The following is a 24,738-nucleotide window of genomic DNA, read 5'->3' on the forward strand; positions in this document are numbered from 1 at the left end:
ATGCAAGGAGGAGGCAGAAAACAGAGGACAACTTTGTATGTGATGAAGTTTTATTGATTCACAGTTATGATGGATGAATGGATTGCGATTTGTTCTTTAACTGAAATGTGGCTCTGACTCAGACAGTGTCTATCTAACTTTCCTCAAGGAAAGACGTAACAAAGCTTATCACCTTCATACCTTAAATTTTACCTGCAAGATAAACATGTGGGTACAGATTACATTTTGTAAGAGTGTTGACAAAAATAAAATTAGAAAAAACAAAAACAAAACAGATCCAGTTTATTTGGTGTCATAAGGTATGCATCACAGCTAAAGGCAAACTTAATCACATCATGTTTTTTAGTTTTTAGATGAGGTCAAAATCCCTGAGAGTACAGCTTTGTAGATAAGCACCACGTAGATCACACTCTCAGCTTAAAAGACAGAATTAAAGCACAACTGGCCGTAGAAAACAATACAGTAATATGATGAATATACAGCCACTTAAGCTATGGAGTGGCATATAATGTTAAATAACACAGAAAAAGGCCGTAATATGTCAAAATACACTGTACATAAGCACAAAACAACAGAAAAGCATCAGCAAACAGTAAATTTAGACTTTCCCCCCCAAAAATCTCTTTGTTTAGCTGGGCATGCATGATTACAGAGCTGTAAAGGGCCTTCTTTGTCAAGGAAAAAAAAGAGTCCTGGATTACGCCAATCTGCCGAAGAAATTAATTAAGTCTGAAGCTGTCTTTATGAGTGACGTGTCTCTTCCACAACATGTCCTGGAATCTGTCCATTAGAAAACCATCTTAATGGGTTTAACCACTAAGCCAGTAAGCCAAACACATCAAACACATTAATGGGTAAATAACATCATTAACACGTGTTCCACGTTGTAAAGAAAATGTTGTATTATTGTTTGCTGTGCTAAGAGATTCAGCAAAAGTGTACAATATACAGTACGTTTTACCAGGCCTTCTGTAAGCACAAACAAGGCCAGTGTTGAAACATGAACAGGATATTTTATTCCATTTTTTTCTCCCAGACAAACATGTTGTTCTCGTAGGAGAGCTGAAAATGCCAGCTTGTGGTTGCTGTATGGCTGCCTACAAAAAAACACAGATTTGGTAGTAAAACTGTATGTCTGCTTGAGTCTTTCTCCAAACCCTGATCCCTTTCTGTCTTTCTCCTTTTCTTTTCCATCCTCTCTTTCCCTCACTTGCCAAATCTCTGAGAAAATCTTTTTCTTGTAGCCTATGTAAACACGTAAACACAAATTTGTCCCTTTTAAGTAACTACTCCATAGCGTTTCTTTGTAATGTCTTTGCTATACCCCGAATGTTAACCTTAACAGTAAGTCTAACCGAACGTATGCAATTAAAAGGCTTTTTATATGCTCTCAAAACCCAGCCTGCCTTCTTGCCTGCCCCAATGCTGTGGTCTTGTCACACCAGTTTTCTCTCCCATCAGAGAGGGTGGAAGAGGGAAAAAAAACACTTTACCATTACAGTTGTTTTACTAATATAATAAAATATATCTACAATTATTCAGCTGTATTATGGGGTCATTCAAATACCAAATACTTTAACAACTGTATAAATGATTTATCCACTGGTCCAGAAAAACAGCAAAACATTTTATATAGATTCTAGCTAACAACGTCTTGACTAAGAATGTTGTTTAGGTGTCAATTTCATGAATAAATAAAGTAATAATGTATAGCATAAATAACACATTGAATATGAAAAAACCCCTTTGTATTTCACTTTTTGACATGTAAATATGAAATGATAAAATTCTTAATGGTTAATGAAACAAGAGTGGGGACAAAACTAGAATACTGATGTTTAAAAGATAAAGTGCTTTGTTCCACAAAAATAATCTGACATCTACTCTAGATGAGAGGGACAGCTACACTTCTGTAAAATGCTGATTTTTCTTTAAACCAAAGTAAAAATAATCTGAAAGGAAAACTACCCAGAATGTACCGTTCACCTGAAATATACTGAGGTTAATATAATGACATACAGTATTGTTAAAGAGCACCAATAACACAAGTATTACAAATGATCCAATCCCAAGTTTCTATATTGGGGGAAAGTGTCATTTCCTTACAGCATCGGCATCCCTGTTGTCTTTGTGGCAGGTTAGTTACAGTGACATGAAGGTCTTTCATGTGTATGTGTTTTTAAAATCTAATTTAAGTTACTAGTAGTCCACATTCACAAAAAATATTGTAGTTATAATAACAAAAATCTTACTTAACTAGAGTAAAAAACATGTCGACCATCTTTAACCTCCCAACTCTTGTAGTCGGTGAGTTGAGTAGTGTCTCTGCAATGGCCGCTGTTGTGTATTATTATTTCCACATCTTGCAAGGAGATGAGCAGGCACAGTTTTATTATTGTGGGTCCTAATATCCAAAGAGCCTGATGCCATCAACGTAAACCCAACCTTAGTGGTCCCTGGGCCACATGAGAAGGCCTCCTCCTGGAACCTGGGACAGGCTACAGAAAGTTGTTGGTGATTTGCCTCTGATGCTCAAACAGGTCTTCAGTTTCTGCACTATATGCATCACCTGTAAAGGAACAACATCATTAATAAGAGGTGAGAGCTGAAACTTACGGCAATGTGAAAAAAACAGAAAGATTTTTAGTATCCTCACCTGCATGGCATCCATACATGTAAGCTCTGTGGCCATCATATTTGCACCGACATCTCATAACATTGTTCATAAAGTCAGACTCAGCCATGTCCAGTGAGGGGTTGACTTCCACCTGCAAAATAAAACGATAATATAGGACGTTATTTATTAGGAAACAGGGCGCACACTTTGGTCTAGTAAAGTATCCTCAGTAGACCATGTTCGTGGCTAAGGAAGGAACAAGTCTCTTCTCCCCACACATGGGAAAGCAGTTTAAATAAAGAGCAGTTGGATTTAAAATTGAGGGCCTGTTATTAAACTGCACTCGTAGCTGGTATTGTTTTTATAGTCAGTCTGTTTCTCATCTATAAAAAGTTGGATGACTTTTCCATACAGTATTACTATTGTAAGGATAAATACACTATGTGGTACTTTCACATGAACCTAAAGCTGGTAGTCTACAGCTGAATATATACACTGAATAACATGGGGCAGTAAAATGCTTTTGTTATGCAAAGCACAAAATATACTGACCACAGGAATTCTATTGTTTCTTGCTTTTACATCTTGTACAAAAAGATTTAACAGTTTACACAAATTATGGCAACTGGCCATGTAAGAAGCTCTGGAAATTTACAGGTGCCCAAAGTGTCTGCAAGGGAAATCTTCTCTGCTCCTCATGCTGACATTGGAGTGCACAACAAGGGCCTGAAATTAGCCTGAAATTGAAGTCTTTTGCAAAAGAGTAGTTATGCATAAGAATGTTTATGTGTCTGAAATTAGTCTTATTCTGAATGTTGCCATACACTCTACTAATAGCCTAGTCTGTCATTTGCAGAGCAACTCTGTAACTGCTGATACAACCATTCTCCTAATCTGGTCTGGTGATAATACTGAGACGCCATTTACTGTAATGGTTGCTCTGCAAACTGCTGCACCCACTTTAAGTACAGGTTACAAACTGCTTAAAGCAAGCAAGAAGGCTAACTATACTAAAAAAAGGGAGAAACCATCTTAAAAACACAGTGAATGCAGAAAAACTCTCTTAATTTTTCAGTGTAAATTACAGTGTTGGACCAGAGTGTATGAGGCTTTTGCAGAAGATTGGTTCGGTGACAGAGTGCGTTGCTCAGTGAGAAAGTAGCTATAAAAATAAAAACAGGGCAGGAGAAATTCCTTGGTGGTAAATTAGCCGTTCCTAATGGAAGAAGGGAACTAGGTGCTGTTTGACTAAAGGGAGGCACTAGTTAATTTGGGTAAATTGTGTGTTTCATTAGCACTGGGTGGTTCAAGGGCAGGCCTGCTAAATCCTCCTGTACAGCCTGCGATCTGTAGTCAGGCATCATCTGCACTTTACTAGATAAATGAAAGAACACAGCACAGAGGAGCACTGCTATAAGAGATGTTTGTATTTTTCCAATTCTGCAGCCTCAGTGAAAAACTCCTTCACAGGTTTTACTTTCTCGTTTCTCTCAGTTAAAATTGGTTCATACCCTTTCATGATGACCTTTGCACTTTCATCGTTTCCTGTCTCTTCCTGTCATTTGATATAACTCAATTTCTGCCTGTTCTATCATGTATTGGCCTTTATTTGCCTCCATACTATGCTACAGCAGTGTGCCACTTAATTACGCCCACTCATCTTACTCAAAATACATACAGTTAACAAATGCCTTTATATATGAGTATGACACATCAATCATGCCAAAATTAAATGAACTCTTCCTAAACAGACAGCAGAACAGTGTTAATTACAAAGACCTAGTGCAACCTCTCAGACAAACTGAGTAACAGCAATAATTATCAAACAGTGAGCTATACTGTAACCAGTCTACCACATCGAGAAGGTAATTGGGAGCATGCTCAGATCTGAAGACTGGTAGATCAGAGGTCTGTACTGAAAAAGGAAGATAATGAGATATGGAGTCCTTGATGTGTTTTAGACTGGCAGCCACAATGACTTCAGTCGACAAAGAAATGAGAGACACATGAATGGTTAAGGTGGTGACTGTTTAGAAGAAGGTTAGTAGGTTTTACTGAAATAGACAGAAACCACAACCAGCCATGAGGAAATCCACCTTTAAAGCCTGTGAACCTCTCTTAATAAAAGGATCTCTGATCTTGACGAACCAGTTGAACATTTTAAGAAATAAATGTGATTTTTTTCTGGAAATTAGAGGAGAACATTAATACTGCACTCATAAAATACTATTCAAAAGTCCTAAGCCAACCATTTTCTTTGTATTCTGTTAGGAAAATGGGAAATAGGTGCAGCAACGTATTAAAGTGTCCAAAATAAAGCATACAAAGTAAAAGCATAGGTTGTACAATGTTTGGTATGAGCACCTTTATTCTTCAACACAGCCTGAATTCTCTTAGGCAAGCTTTCTTATCATTTCTTTAAGTAGTCTCTGTTCTCCAGGCTTCTTGAAAGACATTCAAAGCTCATCTTTGCAGGGTAGCTGCCTTTTGTTCCATTAACTGTACAGATGATCTCACACTATTTAGATAATTTTGAGGTCTGAGATCTGTTCCATCATGTGTTTTTCTATCCAGGTATACTTTTACTGCATTGGCAGTGTGTTTGAGATCATTGCCATGCTGAAAAATGAAGCTGTTTCCAATCAGATGCTTTCCAGATAGTACTGCAAGGTGGATCAAGTTTTCAGCTAATACGTTTTTAGGAATCACCTTGTTTGCGCAAAATTATTATTTTATGCCTGTGACATTTTGTTATCATTGGCATTTTACATAGATTCAACAAATGACATTGGAACATATATGTGCTTTTGAAACAGCCTGCTAGAGACAAAGTGCCTAAAGATATAATCACCTGAAAGTGAGTGGAAAAAGCACTCAAAGTCCAAAGAAAAAGACTTTCAGAAAGGCTAGAGAACTATTGCTCAAGACCACTTTGCAAAATAAGTTTACAAAATGAAGGTTGATTAAGATTTGTGCACAGTACTCTAAATGTATGCCATACATAATGCAGCCAACAATCACTTAGCTTAGCTTTGAAAACAGAAGCTCATTAAAGGGCATATTATACAGTATCATGTTTGTTTAATCAGAACAAAAGTATATGTGTAAAAATATCATTGTTATATGCAGATCTTTCAGCAGATTAATTCTCCACCAGTCACAAGAAGGTTGTTGAGATAACTTAGAAGTCTGCAGTTTGTGCTGACAGTAGTTGCATTTTAACCAAACAGACCTACTTTTCTAACAGAATAAGCCTATTTCCCTTTACTTTAAAGTGTTTTCTGAAAAGCAAAGTTACTTATATTTCATTTTTCTGGCAATAAGATTTTCCCACATTGGAAAAAGAAAAGGTGACAAATATAAACTTCTGACCTGGAATATGTAGTCTCCTGGCCGTACATCAGTCACGTCAACCCACTGACAGTCGATATCATGGCGATATGTATCCCAGCAGCCCACAGAGATGCCTTGATCACCCATGTTATAACAGGAAAAGCGTTTCTGGAGGCCTAAAATACATATCAGCAACATTATCAATCACAACATCAAAGCTCATTTAATGCTTGGCACTCCCTGTTATTTTTAAGAGCCTTTAGCTTTCTGAATTGTACTGGACTGCATACTGTATGAACAATGGGCTTTTTCATATGAGCTATTTCATCCATGATATAACAAGTAAATGGAGAGTGAACAAACAACAACAGCGGCGATCTAATACATTAACCACAAAGTAAAAATCTGAATAGCTGTAGCTGAAATATTGATATTAATTTTCTGTCACTAATGGGAAACATTATGGGTTTTTTGGAAGGAGGGCTGAATTGTGCTGAAAATTACCATCAGGGCAATATGTGTCCTCCAGACAGAAACTGGCCTTGTGTCCCTCTGCAACCCTCGTGCCATTCAGAGTCAGCAGGTCGTAATGCGTGAACACCTCAATGCTGTGGTAGTGCCTGTGACGACAGATGGGAAAGTCCAGGTGAGAGCGTGTATGTGTGTGTCTGCATGTCTGAGTGTGTGCATTTACACTTACTGAACACTAGCTCCCTATGGCTTATATCCTTATGACCTCACTGCTTGAACATGAGAGAGGGTGTCACCGTAACACCTCTCACAGAAGCTTATTTTAGTTCTGGCTTGGTTGAAATGTTTATTCATTCTAAATGAATGGCAGGCTTTGAAACGCACATCCATAGCTCTGATATGTTGTAATAAACTGAGGCAGACTTGACTGCACGTAGGCTGCACGGTCCTTTGTATTACACCTAACCTGTGGTAGCCAGACGATTGCAACCATCATTTCCACAAACACGCGCTGTAGAAGGGTTCGTGATTTGGGACATCTCACGCAGTCAGCACAGTATGCCACCCTCTTCGCTTATCCTGACAGGTTTGAAAGTGCTCTGTTCCTACTGAAAAGAAACTGAGACCTAGTGATGGACAAAGGCGCTTATGTCTATTGGCCATATTGCACGCTTCCTGCCGTGTCCACGGGAATGAGATCACACATCAGTATGTTTTTTTTCCCTGGTTGCAATTGAATGCAATTAAAATAAATATACCTTTAATTACTCAGTGTGTAAGGAGCATTACTCCACATTCATATGTGGAATAAAGAACATGCTTTTGCCTGAATATTTCTGACAGCTCGTGAAAACCCAAAACACTCAGAGTGACCATAAGGGCAACCACAACATCCTACATCAGTATTTTAAAGTTTTTTTCCACTCCGTCAACCCACACTCCTAAACAGTAAAGCAATTTTACACTTCTCTTTACCTCTTTTCAGGGATAATATACCTGTGACACTGGTGCCATGTCCAGCTCTCTTTCGATGCTTTGGGTCTGAAATCAGAACGACCCAAATTCATGATGCGGGAGGAGAACCTCAGCAGGCGTCGGTGGCCATAAGGCCAGTTCATCCTGGCAGCAGATGATGACAGACAGTTCTCTTCATTGGCACAGGTCAGAAGATGGAGAGGACGGTCTTCCAGGTAGGCTGTCTCCTGGACCAGCTGGGCATCCACAACAAGGTCAGGTGCCGCTGAAGCAGGTGTAACAGATTATCTTAAGATTCAAACTGAACGAGAAGGGAAGACTACAGGTAAAAACTGCAACTTACTGTCAGAACAGCTGACCCCAGCAGCCTTTGCTCCACCTCCACGAGGACAATGGATATGGTTGTTACGACGACACTGTTGAATTGAAAGCTCTGTCCCGACGCAGTGAGTTCCGCTGAGAATCACATCGTTGACACTGGGGTCGCCAGGCCAGTACCAGGTTTCCTGTCAAAAGAAGGGTGTAGAGTTTTCTATCAATAAATTGTATCATAGTCATCATTTCCCAGTCATTGTTGAAGTTAATGAAGGGGCTGTGACTATGGATTGGTCTCTACGTGTTCATTTATTTCTCATCAATACCTTAAGACACTGCAGATTAGATTTTGATAAATCTTAGAGGAAAGATGGCTCTGACCACTTTACTCTGACATTTTCAAAATTAAACTAATTGGGTTAGAAGTGGGAGTGCTTCGTTGTCCTTTTAGAACATTTCAGATACTGATGACAATACTTTGGCAAAAGTTGGTTGCACTATAAAAAGAGATCAAAATAACTTGTTATGTTTGTCAAGGGGATAGTTACCTGATGAGCACTGGCAGCAAAGCCCAGGCCCAGCTGTCTGCATACCACCATGGCCTCGGTTATGCCCCAGTTCTCACTACAGACAGAGCCCCAGCGTTTACGACCCCCAACCTCCATCAACACCTCTACACGGCCTTCTGATGGGACTCTACCACCAGCAAGCCGCACCTTGAAATCCATTGAATTAAAAGAATTAAGTGGATGGTGTGTTATAAGTGAAAGCTCATAAGCTCATGAACTGTGATGGTGTAGATTTCATACCGTCTTTTCTGTGCCTGTTTTAGGAACGTTGCAGCGTACTGAGGCATCCTGGCTGTGTTTGAATGTCCATGGTTGGACTTCCTGGAAGTAGCAGTCTAGAATAGAGTGTTCCAGCCCAGTACACTGAACATTGTTCATATGGATGGGCCCTGTACCTGCATAGAAAGGAGGAGATTTATTAGATTAAAAAAAAATGATGCATCAAAAAAGTGGGAACAAATGAAAACCCAAAGAGCATGGGCATAACTGAAGGGCAATATCCCTTGTGACTGTCTGAGGCCACCCACCACAGATGCAATGGCATTACGAGACTCTGTCATGCAAAAGAGCGCAAACACATAAAACCGAGGCTCACTATTCCTTTCATATGAAAAGCTTCCTCTATGTTAGCATCAAACCAACAATGAAAAGTTCCTATCAGTCATGAAAAAATGCTTCTGCAAGCCAAGCAGCAGCACAACCAACATCTACTTTGGGCATCTGTCACACCTCATTACCACCATTCTTTTGATTTACGAACAACAACGACTACTACATTGTGTGTAGTCCACCACCTTGGGTGAGCAAAAAAGCAAAAGCTATGTCAGCATTGTAAAGGATTCAGACAAGGATTTGTTTGCTATTTAAACCCAGATAATCTTTAAACAACATAGGAAAATGCAAAAGTTCTTAGGGAAATAGCTGGTGTGATAACGATGACAGGATATCAACAAACTATGGCTTCCGTGTTTTCCTAAAACACAAAGCACAAACTGTAAACTGAGAAATAAAGTAGCATTGAAATAAACACAACCAAACCACAAAAACTATGGGAAAAACAAAACCAAGAAAAAGGGCGTAAAAGTAGTTGGGACCAGATTGCAGCCCAACCAAATAGGTCTCTGTGTTGGTTTTGGTAGATTGTAGGCCTTCTTCCATACTGGTCACCATGCGTGGGTTCACATGGATGAAAAGGACATATCTAAACCACTTCTACCTCTATCTGCATGGTAAATGCCGCAAACTAGAGCCAAAATCCCACTGTTTAACATATGAAGACAAACACAGGGGGACAATTTAAAGCAAAACGAACAGTGACAAGATCTATTTAAGCCTTAGTTTGGGAAATCCACAAAAGCTTAAAATAAATTCCAGGAAAGCCACATGCACTCTGCATCCACACAAATACACACAACCACTGAGAGTGTTACTAAACTCTTTGTGTTCCCACTGTGTAGACTATAGTACACAAACATTATACACTGGGTGTACGGCACCAAGTGTAAGAGGGGAAACAAAACTGGTTAAGGATCATCAATTATAATCAGACTAAAGATCTCTAATCATCTAAATTTAAGATAAAGCACAACTTTATCTAAACAACAACAGGCACCATCATCACCATCATCATTAGAGCCAACAAGTAACAAAAATACTGCATCCTCAAAAGACACATTTGCGTGCCAGCACACACACATACACAAACTTAAACACACACAACTGTAAATTCGTTATTGATTGTATGTATTAATTATTAACAACACAATCACATGACTGATCAAGCTCTAACAACAAATTACTACTTTTCTACACCAGAATCAGCTGAGCTGTCACAGTTTTTACAGCTGCAGTGCTTAGGTTAAATGAGACCAAGTCCTAATCTCCCCTATTGCATCAAAATGGCTTTATATGTACGTACTTCACGGGTAAAATTACACAGCAAAAATAACAATGTTGGTTAAGAAAGGAAATAGAAACATTGTCCCTGTAATTTAACTCACTGATGATGATGATGATAAATGTAATGATGATGGGAGTTAAAGAGTTTGCGGGTGGAGTCTGAAGAGAACCTTTCTTCTCTTATATTCTGCCGAATAATTAAAACATGAACACAAGCATAAAATATCTAGGTTGTAGAGTGGATACATCTATGAGAGCAATAATGAGACATAATATAAATGTGGTATCTTAAATTTAGTCTATACAAGAAACAGCAAGGTTGATATGTAATTATGACTGGGATATGCCAAAGATCATTTGAAGAGATTAGAAAATTGACTTTTGAGGACGGAAAGAGCATAATATCAGTTACATTCTTGTTGAGAATAGCGCAAATAGTTGGTTAGTGGTTACAAGGGAAACCCTGTTCTTGTCCTCTCTGAAATTAAACTCAATTTTAGGAACAGTTAAATGTGTGTAATGTTTTTCTTTCCATGGAATGTCTCTCTCTCCCTGCCAAAAGACTTTTTTCCCCTGTAAAATGCAACAGTCATTTAAATTTCTGCACAGATTTGCTTGCTTATTTGAAATTAAATGGCACAAGCAAACTTGCACCGAGATCGGCATGTATTATTTTTCATATTTATGTTGACATCTGGATTTCAAGGTTAGTTAGAAGATGGCATCTCACTAATCCAGCTGGGATATTCTATGTCTGTATACTATAAAGGCCATTTAATACGTGCAAGCAAGCGTTTCAACAAATCTGATAAGGGAGGCCACATTCAGAGGCAGAACATCTGACTGGTGCACTTCACTCTGTAATCAACCAGTCAACTCGACCACAGCCTTTATCACATTATTTATGATGATCAAATGTGATAAAGTCATGCTCTTCTGTGGGGTCCTGTTGGCAAAAAGATACGACAGAAATGATGAGGAATCTTTTTTTTGTGTGCGTTAAAGATGTATAGGTATAGGCAAGTTGGCAAAAGTAAACACTTTTTACACAAATTTACATTGATGTGTTGCTCCTGTGAGAGTTTATTCCATCTATGAATCTAACTAGGCCTTTTCAAATGACATTTAGCCCAGTATGCATATGTCCTCTGAGCACCAGGGAAATCAGGTAATAAAAATGACAAGCTGAATCTGAGAGAGCTTTGAATATTGAGTACTTTAGGACTGGCGGCATGACGCTTTCCAAATTCACTCTTAGCAGATCATATCACTGCTATTGTTCTAAAACCGCCAAGTGAGCTAAACAAGGCGCAGCCAGCTGGTCTGATGCATATAAAAGAAGCATGGTTTGTCTGTAGCAGCCTGGTACATATTGGATATACTTTATTTGAGGTTAATATAGTGGACAGCGGAGTGTAATTGTACTATACTATCGTGTATCACTTCTGCTATTTTCAAATGACTGCAGAGTTTCAAGAAATCAGTGACATTATATTATCAGTGCTCCAACGTTATCCACATAAAGCAGTATTCTTTGATTGTAACTAACTTAAGTGACATGGTTAACTGACATTTTGTATTTGCATTTTTTAAAAGATTTTAAAAGTCTAGAGGCAAAGCAGTTATAATACTTTGCTGATGAAATGCCAGTGCAATGCATTGTGTGGCCTCTAAAATTTCCACCTATTTACGTCTCTAAAAGAGCAAATCTGAAGGTCAAGATAATATCCCATCGTAAAGCTTTCTGCTCTGGTCAATGCATAGCCACAAAAAAACAGGGTTGCAAGTGTATGAGTGAATCACCAATTATAGAAACCAACTCACAGAAGTAAAATATAACAAATGTAAGAAGAATACATCTACCAATTCTGAGGCATTTTTATTTTTTAAACCTAATTAAAGATTTTCAGCTACTGTGTTTTTCTGTCAGTTATGATTGCAATAGTTTCTCTCTACCTGTGTATTTGTGTATGCGTGCAATGAATAGGAGAACCAGGTGAAGTGAATCCCAGTAAAAAACATTGTAACATTGTGGTTAAATAAACGAAACTCCACCGAGATAGAAAACTGACAAATTATACACCTCTGTCTATTCTAAACATATGACTTTGAAGCCTGGCCAAATAACTGATTAAAACCAGAAAACAATGTGTATGCAAACTAATGCAACTGAATCTGAGGAAAGCCAAAAAAAAGCTGATTTTAGTTCTTTAAGGTAACACAAACGCCAGTTCAAGAGGTAATCGGGTAAAAACACATAAAAGACATAAAAATATGCTTTTTGTGATCAACTGAACAGCTAGACCAGTAGAACATCATCCCACATTTAATCTCCATCAGCAAGATTAGAGACTACTCCCTACCATGTGGCATGGGGAAGCTGTTCTCACATCTCGTAAGGGTGGGGTCACCACTGGTGCAGCTGGGTACTGACTGCGTCTGTGTGTGTCATCAAAGCTGGACATTTGAAATTAAAGCAAAAAGACCACAGCTCTCAGTAAGTGAATGAAAAGCTTGCTTGAATCTAGCAAGATTATGTCTCTGGCTTTAGTATCAAATACTAATATAAACTACTATGGCGTATAGTATTTCATTTTGTGAGTGAGTGTTTGTCTACACACACATGCATATGCTGTTTGGGCAGCTGGAAGTCCTGGCACAAGACTCACATAATCACAGCTGGAGATACTGCAATCAACACATTTGCAGCTTCACAAGGCAACATACACAGACAGACAGACAAACACACATGCCCACACATTATCTGATCAGTCAGAGCAGACGGGTGCGGCGTCTATGGTAAACAAAAGATAAGCAAAAGGCTGAAAAGTCTCCCTGTCTTCTCTGGAATACCATGACGCATGAGAAACACATTCAAGCATCCAAATTATACAGGCAGAATGAATTCATTAAATGTGGAGTTTTCCAGAATGTTTAATGAAAGTCTGTGCTTTGGGCAACAGCAATTTCTAGTCTTACCTTGACCCATAAAGGCTCCATGCAGCGCATCTTTGGCAGTACCAAAGCCCAGTTCCCTGCACACAACACTGGCTGCTGTTCTGTCCCACAAGTGATCTACGATAGTCCCCCATTTTCCATCACGGAGCACCTCCACACGCCCCTCTCCCAGTCTGGGGCCCACCTTGAGACGAACAGGCTGTATACGGCAACAAAGGGAGAATAAAAATCAGTTTACTAAGAAAACTACATGATTGTGCAAATGTAGATACAAATTCTTAACCATACCACAACTGGATAGGGCGCTTGAGGTCTTCCTGAAGAGATGCGAGCAAACTGAGGTCCTGGTACACACTTGACCACTGCATGTCTCCCATTTTTACAAGGGGTAGGACTACGGGGGATTGACAGCTGAGCATGGCACTCTGAGAGACTGTTCTCAGTGCCTATACAATGAACTTTCTCTACCCAAAATCCTTTCTTTTTTGCCATGAGACTCAGTCTGCAAAGAACAGAAAGTAAATTGTAGGTAACATATTCTTAAAGATACTAACAATTTGGTTTTAATTTGTTAGTGTTTCTTAATGATATTACGTAGTAGTAATTCCTGTATAGTTAATACAGGAATGTTGTTATAAAATTGCACATTTGTAGATAAGAAACAAAGGGTGAAAAGGGTCATTTTTATTACCTTGTTGAAGGATCTTCAACCTTGGTATCCCATATTTTCCTGTAAAAGAACAGAACAGAAACAGACATGATCAGGACTGTCTGTTTTCTGAGGTTGCAAACACAAACACTCACACACACCTGGACCAATTTGAATATCATCTGCTGGTTTTTGTTTCTATCTAATCCAATCACTTAAAAGTGTTTTCAGCACAGAGAGCAGTAGCAAACACTTAAAACACCAACTTCATTTTTACTAGAAAAGTAGCCTTACTGGGTTACTTGAAATTAACCGTGCAGCTGCAAATATAACTTCTGCACATAAATCAGGAACAAATTTAGCTGTGGCTTTGTGGTGAGTGTAAAGTTAGATATATTGATAGTAATGACTAGTACAGTTTAGTACAATCCTTGTCCTTTTTCAGGAACCTCACTTTTCATCTCTCTGTATATATTCAGTATGATGTATTTCTTTCCTGAATGTGGGCTGTTTGCTATTTCCCAAGTGTACTCTGTTTATGTTTAGAGCCTGTGTAATAGTATGTTCTGTACCCACCAACATAAATATGTGTTCAACAAAAATGTTCAGGGTAATTTTTATCTAAATTACACACTTTTACATTAAATAAACTAACCCAGACTTTCTGACTTTCGGAACAAGCAATGCTGCTTAGCTGAGATTTACGCAAAGACACCAAGATGTGAGCTATAAAGAGATTAAAGAAACAACAAAAAAACAAATGAAAAATTAGATATTCTGATCTATGCTGTTAATCTCCAAAACCACACTAGGGGGAGGGAAAGCATGCCATACAGTGTCTGTGAAGAAGAACATTTCTTAAAAAACAGGCTTTAACCAGGCACGATATACAAATAAAACCTCTGGCACTCCCCGACGCTGAATGTCCAAGAACTGTAAGATCGAAACAGAGATTTATGTTCCAACTAGGCTGGCTGAATTGGGAGAGCGGTGGAGAGGAAAGCCGTCTGTTCTCTTGGCAGACACACAATGCACACATGCCAAACAGATCATACCAGGACATCCTCCAACCACTGCAAACTGCATACACCATTACCAACATTCACATCAATTACACCAAAACACTCAAGAATATACATGGCACAATCACAGTGACATTTTTATTTTATAAGTCTGGACAAGTGGCTTAAGTTATTATTAAAGTAAGATTAATGTTCTTCAGTCAGGAAAAAAGACCTATTTGTTGGGCTCCAGCATGTACTGGCTTTCATCAAACCACCCTGTACAGTGGCAATACACACACACAGTATCAATATCAATATATATGAAAAACAATCCAGTTCTGATTTGAGTGGTGTTCCCATTTAAAGAAACAAACACATCGAAGATCTAGGCATATTTGTATGAAAGTTAAGGCAGGTCAATATTTTTATTTCGGACATGAAACTCAGGACATTCCTGGAAAGTTGTAAGAGACAAACCATTAAAAAAGCAAACAAACTGAGGAATGAAGAAAGTCGTTGTCAGTGACATGATGTTATGCTGATGGTTGAGTAAAGTCATGGGCTGCTGATTTTACACTTTCCAGAATCACATAATAACTTGTTTCCTAAAGCTATAAGTAGTAAGTAGGCAATGAGACCTAAAAATATAAACAATCCTTCAAAAAGTATTTCAGTATTAATAACATGTTTTTATTTCAGGAATCATTCAACATACGTTTTGAAATTCACAGATATATCTCAAATCTTAAACCAGTCCTTTTCTATGGCCCATTTGAAGCATAAATGCAAAAACGAACATCTGTAAAAGATCAGTTGCATAAATAGCCCTGCCCTGATACATAACTACATGAAAAATATATCGAACAAAACCCCATGAAGCCATTGTTTTAACTAATGTGCATAGCTTAAAATAAAGCCCTATATATTGTCATGCATCTTACTGTAACTTGGACTAAATTGCATTCAAATTTAACACTTAAACTTTACAGTCTCTTGAATTACACTTGTAAAACATTTAAATGTGTCTACCATGTGGCTTTATAGTACCATAAGATAGACAGCGAGGAACAGCTACACACTCATTTTCACATGAGGCAAACATGTCTGTGACTTGTTTGTGACCTCGCCACAGACAAATCAGCTAACCATTTACCCTCTTCAGAAGCCAACAGGACTACTACTTAGACTATAAATGATACCTTTGGGTATTTTATTTAACGGAATTACAGCACTGTTTGCCATGCTAAAATCAAGCACAATGAAAGCCATAAATACATTAAATATATAAAAAGAAATAATGCAATGTAACTAAAATATGAGGGGATAGGAGCTGTATGAAAGTATATCTGAGCTATCTGAATAGACAACCCCAGTATTCACTTGTTTTTCACCTCAACAGCATTCATCAGCCAAATAGTGTGTCCAGCACATGTTGTGGAAAAGAAATGAAGATAATGATAGGGAGTCTACACCTGCTTGTTAAAAAAGACATGCATTACATCACTGTTTGGGTTTTATCAGCTTTACACTGCTCAGCAGTGATATTAGGTCATTTCTACATCTTCTGATGCTACGTTACAACAGAATTATATATAAATGACATTTTGCTTTACCTCAGATAAATTTTAAAAACCAGTATTGGCAAAAAAAAAAAAAAATAATAATAATAATAATCAGACTTGCTTACATCCATTTTTTCAGCAAAGATCTACCTTAAAGTAGACACCAAAGAAAAGTGAAAAAAAGATTTCAAGTAGAATTACACAGAATAGAAATGGATGCAATTATTATAATTAAAAATAAATAATATAAAGAGAATTATATAAACCAATATAAGAAATTAAAGAACATTTTTAACCTACTTTGAGTGGCTATGGTAGAAAATCTTGCTTGTGAAACAGTTGCTAGGCCCAAGTGAAGTGATACAAATGCCTATGATTCAAGTCCTTTTTAAAAACCACCTTTCACAGTCTGTTCCAAGCCACAAAATAGCCACTGGCATGCACACAGAAATAAAAAGATGGGAAAATAAATTAGAGGGAAGAACACTGAAGAAGATCATACAGACATCAGACAGGAAAACCAAATTTGGTCAAAGAAAATGTCACCCAAAAGCCTGAAAATGATACGTTCGTCATAAGAAAATTTTAACTGAAACATAATTAAACATAAAGTCCCCAGTTAAGTCCCCAAATCACTACGGTGACAGAGGAAGACAGACAGCTGCTGACACAGCAGGCAGCGCTGCAAACTGCAGCTGTAATTGGCTATATTTCACACGAGCAAGCGAAAATCTGGCTCGTCTGACTGCTGCTCTCTGTCTTTCTCTCCATCCGCTCTTCTCTTGTTACTCTCTGCCTCCATCCTCGCCATCTTCGTCTCACTCTCTCTCACACACGGCTATAATTGGGGGTGTTTTTTCACCCTCAGCAGAATCCCTGAGAGCTTTGGTCCTGACCAACTTGTAATTATAGCATCTTCAGAATTTCATCCAAGTGACACAGGAAGAGTCATGGCAGGGTCTGGAATTTCTAAGAATGGACAGAAAAACTTGGAAAGAAAGCTTGGCTTTGTTCAAACCGTGCAGTACAAGCCTATGCTTTTTTGGAAAGTGAAAGAAGTTACATGAACGCTTAACAACCAAATTACCAAATTGTTTTTCTATGACTCTTTTGGCTATCATGATTGTAATTAGAGTACAAAGTGGCAATTTAAGTCAAGTCAAAAGTGCAACCTTACATTTATCCCTAATCCCAGTCTGAAACAGAATGAACATTTTTGCTGTATTCTTCTGGTTGTTATTTTGTAACCTCACATTTAACACGTTCAGATTTTAGAAACCAAGTCTGTTGAACAACTTGCTTATGTGACTTCGAACAAAGGCATTCCAGCAAATGTATCTGAAACAGCCTGAAGTCAAAAACACATGTTAAAGAGGGAACAAACATGCTTCTGTGGAGACAGAAAACAGGTACAGATTTGGAAACAAACACATCATCATGGTTCAGACTAATATAGTGCCTGAGGCTTTAGCAAAACCCCTGGTCATACCCAAGAAAGACAAACCCAGATGTATCACAGCCACTTCCATGACAGAGCCTTATAATTTATACATGCAATAAAAGAATTCAAGATATTGGCTTACAGTACTTTTTGCTGAACATTAAGATAAACAGTATTGTGCACTTTGTTGTGGCTTTGGTCAGATGCTAAAACAGCAGGACAAGTCCTGTTATTTAAGTTCCTTTTACTTGACCTTAGAGGATTTAAAAACAACATTAAAAAAAGACAGTGAGCATATCCCCCTGAAGATGTCAATAAAAGCCCTTCAAGCTATAACAGCCCTGTCCTCCACTGGCATATCAATCTTCCTGGTAAGCAGCCAAATCACCTCTATTCGAACCATACAAATCTATCCATCTAATTCCCCTAAACAAGAACCTGCACTACACATTTTCAGTGTTTTGTACCTGTACTGTGAATCTATACTGCATAAGAAAATCAAGTAGATGCATGAAAAGCACCACACCTGCAATGCGGTGAAGCTGTGCTCTAATAAATGATCCTGTACAGACCGTGTACAGAGTCGGGCTCGGCTGTTAAACAACAGCTTATTCGGAGGGACTTTTATTACTGAAGATATGATGCCATACGATCGCCTCCTCCAACAGTAGAATCAGGTTATAGCTTCACTGTGTTCCCAATAACACACAAGTTCAACAGAGATGGCATAATTCAAGGGCAATGCAGAAATACTTTCAGAGTGGCTGCACTCCAATAGTTTGTCAAGTCAATAAAAACTCAGAAAAGTCTATAAAACAAATCAACTTCCCTTTAACAGTTACAGCATTTCAGAAGCATGAGGATTGTAGTACCTACAGCAGATTTTGTCACCAGTTGAGTCAGAGTAACCTGAGCCAGTAGAGGGACGGAACAGCTAAACTGGGAATCATCTATAGATGGCAGGTTTCCACAAGCAAGATCCACCTGGATCCATCTTCCACAATAATCCTCTGCTAATGTGTGGTCCTCCCGTGGTTTACAATATAAAGAGTCCCAAAAACCACTGCTGAGGGTTTGGTTTTTTTTTTTCAACAAAGAGGATGCGGGCCAAAGGGGCAAAAAGATACATGCTCATTGGGACAATTGCAGTAAGCACATGCTTATACTGAACCTTAACCATATTTTAAGTATGGTTTTTAAGTTAAATTCCTTCATGCTAAAAGTCAATGAGATGAGGTCAACATCATTCATTATTCATGCCTGTGCAGCAGGGTACTTTGTTACCTGGCTTAAAAACTGTGTCTGCCAAACTAACATAAAACTGCAACAACTATCTTCATTTGTCTGTGTTTTTTTTTTTTTTCTTTCATTGACTGAACAATCAAACTGAGTAAAATGAAAAGCTTAAGCACTGTCATGACATAAAAAGTAGCAAAGAACACATTGAGAAGTTGTTCTTTTCTGTTTCTCAGTAATAAAGAAACACAATCCCCAGCCCATCATCCATTTTCTCAACAACAACTCCATTTAAGGGTCGCTGGGGCCCTGGAGCCTTTCCCAGCTGCCATAGAGCGAAGTACACACAGGAGAGATTTCCAGTGTATCGCAGAGCTAACAAACACACAGGGCAGACAACCATTCACATTCACACCTATGGCTTTTGGACTGCCAGAGTAACCGCAGTCTATGCAGGCACAACATGCAAACTCCAGACAGGGAGGCCCCAGCTGGCCAGTGGATTCATTCCTATCCCTACTTGCTGTGAGACAACAGCACTGTGTTTTTTACTTATCCTTTTAAAAGTTATTTTCAGAGCTCTGTGATATTTTCCTAGTTTTAGTGTGAGCTGTATTTATAAAGTGTTCTTGTACCATTACTTGAATGAAATTAAACACAAATGAATGCAGAGGTTTCCATGCTTCTAAAGTAATGCACTAAAAGAGGCATTGTTTTTTGTAGATGTACCAAACTTTCAGTGCTGGGAAACATAGGAAAAAAGTAATTGGCACACTGCCAGCAAGTCACACATGCTTTTTCTGTGGTGGCATGTAAAAGTAAAGAAAAGCATGGCTTACTTAAGCCCACAGAGATTCTCCTGCCAGAAAGTCACTCTACACATACCATCATCCTGCTCTCCAAAAGCGACCTCTGTCTCACACATTGTATCGATGGGACAGTTAAGAGCACAATCAGCAGTGATATTGCACCTCTGCATTGGAATCTAAAAGTTAAAGTAGAGCTGTTTGTCTGTGAGCTGCAGGCTGAAGATGGTATCAGAAGGAGAAAGGGAGTGAGAGGCAATGAGGTGTGCAGAGGTGATTTGCCTAGAGAGAGGGGTAGAGAAAGGGCAGTAGAGAGGAGTAAGGGATCCCCTTTATCATCATCCTGAGGCTGAGGAAAGAAGGGGGGGTTGAGGGACATGGGAAAGCGGTGGCTGGGGGAGGAAGATAAGCCCAAAGCAAGACCTCTAACTGCAGTGCTGCTGCTGCTGCTTTGTTGTTTTTTATCCATTCTTCACAATGTGTTTGTAGTCATTTAACAGTCAGATGAATGGCATAGCATGTTGCCCTTCTGAACTACAGTCAACAGCCCAGTGTTTTGCAATCTAATGACCTGGCCTCATAAAAGTGGATTGTATTGCTGTCAGTGCAGCTAGTGAGAAAGATTCATACTTACTTATATGTTCTCACATTGTGCTGAGTAGCCTCTGGAAAGCCAAGCATCCCACACACAACCCGGCTGCTATTGAGACTCCAGCCCTTGTCGCAAACTTGTCTCCATCTCCCAGCATGCTTCACTTCCACCACACCCTCTGTCATAAGGCTCTTCTTCTTTGTAGACATGAGGATGGGGCGAAGACGGACCTCCTCAATTTGCACCTTACTTTGCCTCTTAGGGAATACAAATGTCACTACTGTTACATATTTTTCTACAAATAATGCAGTAATTAGCCAAACATTAACTGTTGTACCTGATAGTGGTGGTGATGATGATGGGGCCTTTGGAACCTGGGAACCTCATATGGATGTCCATTTCCATAATATCCATACCCTGGTTGCCCGCGGGTGTCCACAAGCCCCTGCCATTGAGGTGCAGTATTACCATTAGGCCTTGGAGCAGTGGTGTGGGCTCTGCTGGCTGGCTGACTCACCGCCCTACGCTCAGGGGTGCACACAACCCCCAAATCTTCAGAGTGTTTGCAGTCATTCACTCCCCAACCGTTGTGTTTGCAGTCCTTCAAGGACTTCTCTGAGCCGTCACAGCGTACATTATCCATCCATATTGGGCCTTGAAAAAGAATAAACGATGCAAAACTTGATTCACTCTGATTTTCATTGATCAAGTAACAGACTGGCCGATGCATCTAAACATCAGCCAGAATCACTTCTTAAATACCTAACCCTTGATTTTTAGTGCTACACTGATTTAGGGTTGCACCTTAGTGGCATGTTTAGCAGTAGATACATAGTATTTTACAAGGAAGACTGCTGTAGATCCTGCTCCCCGAATCCACTCAACTCTTTAATTTGGATTTAAAAGCAGCAGTAAAGAATGTCCATAAACCATGGCAAGTGTTGCACAACTCTGGCAAGCAAATGCTGTCATTATTCTAAAACAAATGCCCTTTTTCAGCCCATATATTTGCTCTGCCGGCCTGCCAGGCAACCTTAACGAGATGTAGATTCCAATCCCACAACGAGTTATCTTTGTCACTTTATGATGTTAGTTATTTTGAATGTCTTAATTGGCTGCCTTTTCATGAAGCCATACAGTTGTGAGCCAAGCACACTGTACTGTGGAAGTTTTGGAGTAGACAGGTTAGTGGCTGCCTGCCACTCCAATAAATCTTAAGCTATACCCACCAGTTACTTTGTACACCTTTGTGTCTGTGCAAGCTCCTTTGACTTTGTACACCTTTGCTCTCTATTCTATTCTTCCTTGCTAGCACCAGGTTGGACTGACTTTTCCCCTAAAAACAGTCTTAATTCTTAGTGGCATAGTTTCTACAAAGTGCTGGAAATATTCTCCAAAGATTTTGGTCCATATTGACATGATAGCATCATACAGCTGCTGCAGATTTGTCGGCTGTGCATCCTTTATGAGAATCTCTTGTTCAACCACATACCAGTGGTACTCTGTTGGATTGGGATCTGGTGAGGTGTGGAGGGCATTTGAGTACACTGAACTTACTGTCCCATTCAAGAAAGAGCTTTGAAATGTATATGTCATGCTGAGTACAGGCATCAAGCGATAGACACACTGTGGTTATAAAGGGATAGACTTTAGCCTTTTCAGTAATATTCAATTGGTACAAAGTATTCCAGGAAAATATGCCTATTGCACCACCATCAGCATAAAGTGTTGATACAAGACAGGGCGGAGCCTTACTTTAATGTTCTCTATTTCAGTTTTACAACCACCAATATGTGAACTTCGCAGCAGAAATGGAGACTTGTCAAACTAGTACACACGTCTTCAATCTTAGTTTTCCAATTTTGGTGAGCGTGTGCAAAATGTAGCCTCAGTCTCCTTTTCTTAGCTGACCGAAGAGGCACCTGGTGTGGCCTTCTGCTACATTAGCCCATCTGCGTCATGATTTGGCATGTTGAGCATTGAGAGATGCTCTTCTGCATACCTCAGTTGTACAGCTATAAATAATCTGGTTATTGTCTTCTAACCTCTGGTGTCAGCAAGACATTTTTATCCAGAGAACTATTGTTCATTGAACATTTTACATTTTTTGGACCATTATCTGTAAAACCCAAAGATGGTAATATGGATAAATTCCAGTAGATTAGCAGTGAAATACTCAGACCAGTTATCATGCCACGTTCAAAACTACTTAAATCACATTTCTTCCCCAATCTTCCTGACTATGTCTACATGTCTAAAAGCACCATGTTCCTGCCATCTGGTTGGTTCATTTTGTATTTGCCCTAATAAAAAGTTTAAAATAATATTACATTGTTGAAACAATTAATGAAGTATGACAGTAAGTTAGGTGGCATAGACGCTAAATTGTCTGTGTAATACTAACTGTCAAAATTTAAAACCCAGTCAGAGCCCCCCCAACATATAATTTGGATTTTCCTGACAAGACTAAACTGAGAGTAAAAAAAAAAAAAAATTCTGACTCCCAAAGAAGACTGCACGGTAACTTCATACAGGGAGTGCTCTCACCTGTTCCTTCTCCATACTGTGCGCTGTGAGCCCACGTTAAGCCACCTTCGAACCCCAGCTCACGGCACACAACGTTGGCGAGCTTGATGTCCACCTCATCGTCGCAGACGGTCCCCCAAGTGCTGTTGTGCAACACCTCCACGCGCCCTTCGTGCGCTTGTCGCGCGAAGGTGCCTGCCAAGCGGACCTTGAGAGCTGGTGCGCGAGACACTCTGCGCTGAGACGCTGTAGTCCTCCGAGGTTCGGCGCGAGCGGGACAGGAAAGGGACAGGAGCACAAGGAGGAAGAGGCTGAACGATAGACTGCAGGCCATTACTGACTCAGAAGATGAGGTCTGTAGATAAAAATTGAAAAACGTTATTTATTTTGTTCAACTTTTCATAAATTGCCATTCGAACTATGCCACGAAACAATTTAACTGGCTTGCCAGTAAGTATAAAGTCAAGGGCCAGTCCTTATCAACTGTCTGAAGTTCATCTTAAAATTAGCAAAATACCAATATTTAAGCCTCTTCAACAACAAAAAAATAATAATAGGGTATTACCGCCTTTAGGCTACTGAGTAACAAGTCACAGCCAACCAGACGATAGCACGAGAGGCCTGGATATTAAACAGACCAACGGTGACATCCTCTGGACAAAATCTTGCAGGTAGTTTACTCTACCAGTGTGTCTACCAGGTAGTTTATGCTACCAGTGTGTTCCTCTCTGATATCACATCAAGAAATTAATTAGGCTCAGACACAGTTAACATTGCAGTGGTAACTAATCTGCTGACAATCAGAGATAGAACCTGACTTGTTTTGGCGTTCCACATTTAGATTTTAGTTGTCGCATAAATCTTATAGTGATGCAATGGAAGCCAGAGTACATAAAACGAGTACTTTGCACTCATGTCAGACACAGGCGTATAATTAGAGATACACTTTTGTATGACAGTTCACGTAAGTAAACATTCCCCAAGGCTAACTAACCAGACAGAAACATGTGGCAGGTTTAAACTGGAAGTTGACAAATGTCAAAGCCAAACAAGAGCACAGTGGGGGCAAAAAGTGAAACACTAAATCACTGACGGCCACAGGAAAGCCCTACAGAGAAAAAATGTTTCGTGGATATTAAAAACTTACAAAAATGCAGTTAAGAATGTTTAAACTTCTGTAAATCCGAAGCTAGAAGACATAAAAAGTATCCACTTTATGTTAAAGAAATTCTAACAGAGTAAAAGAACCTGTGCCAAAGTTTTATCTCTTAAAACACCTGTTACACTTGATGTCAGATGTGCCTGAATTAAAATGAAATTAACAAGTGAGAAGCCTGTAAACATGGAAATAATAACAATAATAATAATAATAATAATAATAATAATAATAATGAGAAGTTAAGATGAAGGATCACTCACCTTGCAGACAGCAAATGTAGTGGTGGGTGTCACTTACAAGGGGAGAGTGACTGAGTGAAGGAGTGTGCCTACCAAAGGCTTTCCTCAATCCTCCTTTCTTCCCTCCTCCCTATATTCCTCCCTGCCTCCCTCCTCTGTACATTTCTGTCTGGGTTTCATTCTTTGATACAAAACTTAGAAAATGTAAAGCTGGTTCATTTGAATGGGACCTATGTGTCTGTACAATATATATGCATATATATATGTGTGTATATATATATATATATATATGTGTATGTGTATATATATATATATATATATATATATATATATATATACACACACACACACACATATATATATATACCAGCTGCTAGTTAACGAAAG

General features: G+C 39.0%; 1 protein-coding gene across 1 annotated transcript; it reads right to left on the reverse strand.

The window, feature by feature from the left end:
* Positions 1–45: 45 nt before the first annotated feature.
* loxl4 (lysyl oxidase-like 4) lies at positions 46–24,427 on the reverse strand. The gene is made up of 15 exons (XM_086259541.1): positions 24,373–24,427; positions 22,975–23,308; positions 20,765–21,081; positions 20,470–20,684; positions 13,829–13,867; positions 13,426–13,639; positions 13,159–13,336; positions 8,521–8,675; positions 8,260–8,427; positions 7,740–7,902; positions 7,418–7,661; positions 6,455–6,570; positions 5,990–6,126; positions 2,657–2,768; positions 46–2,569 (listed from the first exon to the last, which is right to left on the reverse strand). The coding sequence occupies exons 2-15, from the start codon at positions 23,285–23,287 to the stop codon at positions 2,499–2,501; spliced, it is 2,442 nt and encodes an 813-aa protein (XP_086115667.1). The 5' UTR covers positions 23,288–23,308; positions 24,373–24,427; the 3' UTR covers positions 46–2,498.
* Between the last annotated feature and the right edge of the window lie 311 nt (positions 24,428–24,738).

This window comes from Aulonocara sp. 'chitande type north' Nkhata Bay, linkage group LG13 (genome assembly GCF_057382095.1).
Source record: "Aulonocara sp. 'chitande type north' Nkhata Bay isolate Kocher_YH1m ecotype deep benthic linkage group LG13, A_spYH_male_GT1.1, whole genome shotgun sequence".
NCBI classification, from domain to species: domain Eukaryota; kingdom Metazoa; phylum Chordata; class Actinopteri; order Cichliformes; family Cichlidae; genus Aulonocara; species Aulonocara sp. 'chitande type north' Nkhata Bay.

Coding starts and splice junctions, on each gene's coding strand:
- loxl4 (XM_086259541.1), bottom strand. CDS start 23,287: ATGGCCTGCAGTCTATCGTTCAGCCTCTTCCTCCTTGTGCTCCTGTCC. Junction 13,640..13,828: donor GTTGAAGATCCTTCAACAAG/GTAATAAAAATG, acceptor TGTTCTTTGCAG/ACTGAGTCTCATGGCAAAAA. Junction 8,676..13,158: donor TGGAGCCTTTATGGGTCAAG/GTAAGACTAGAA, acceptor CTTTCTATGCAG/GTACAGGGCCCATCCATATG.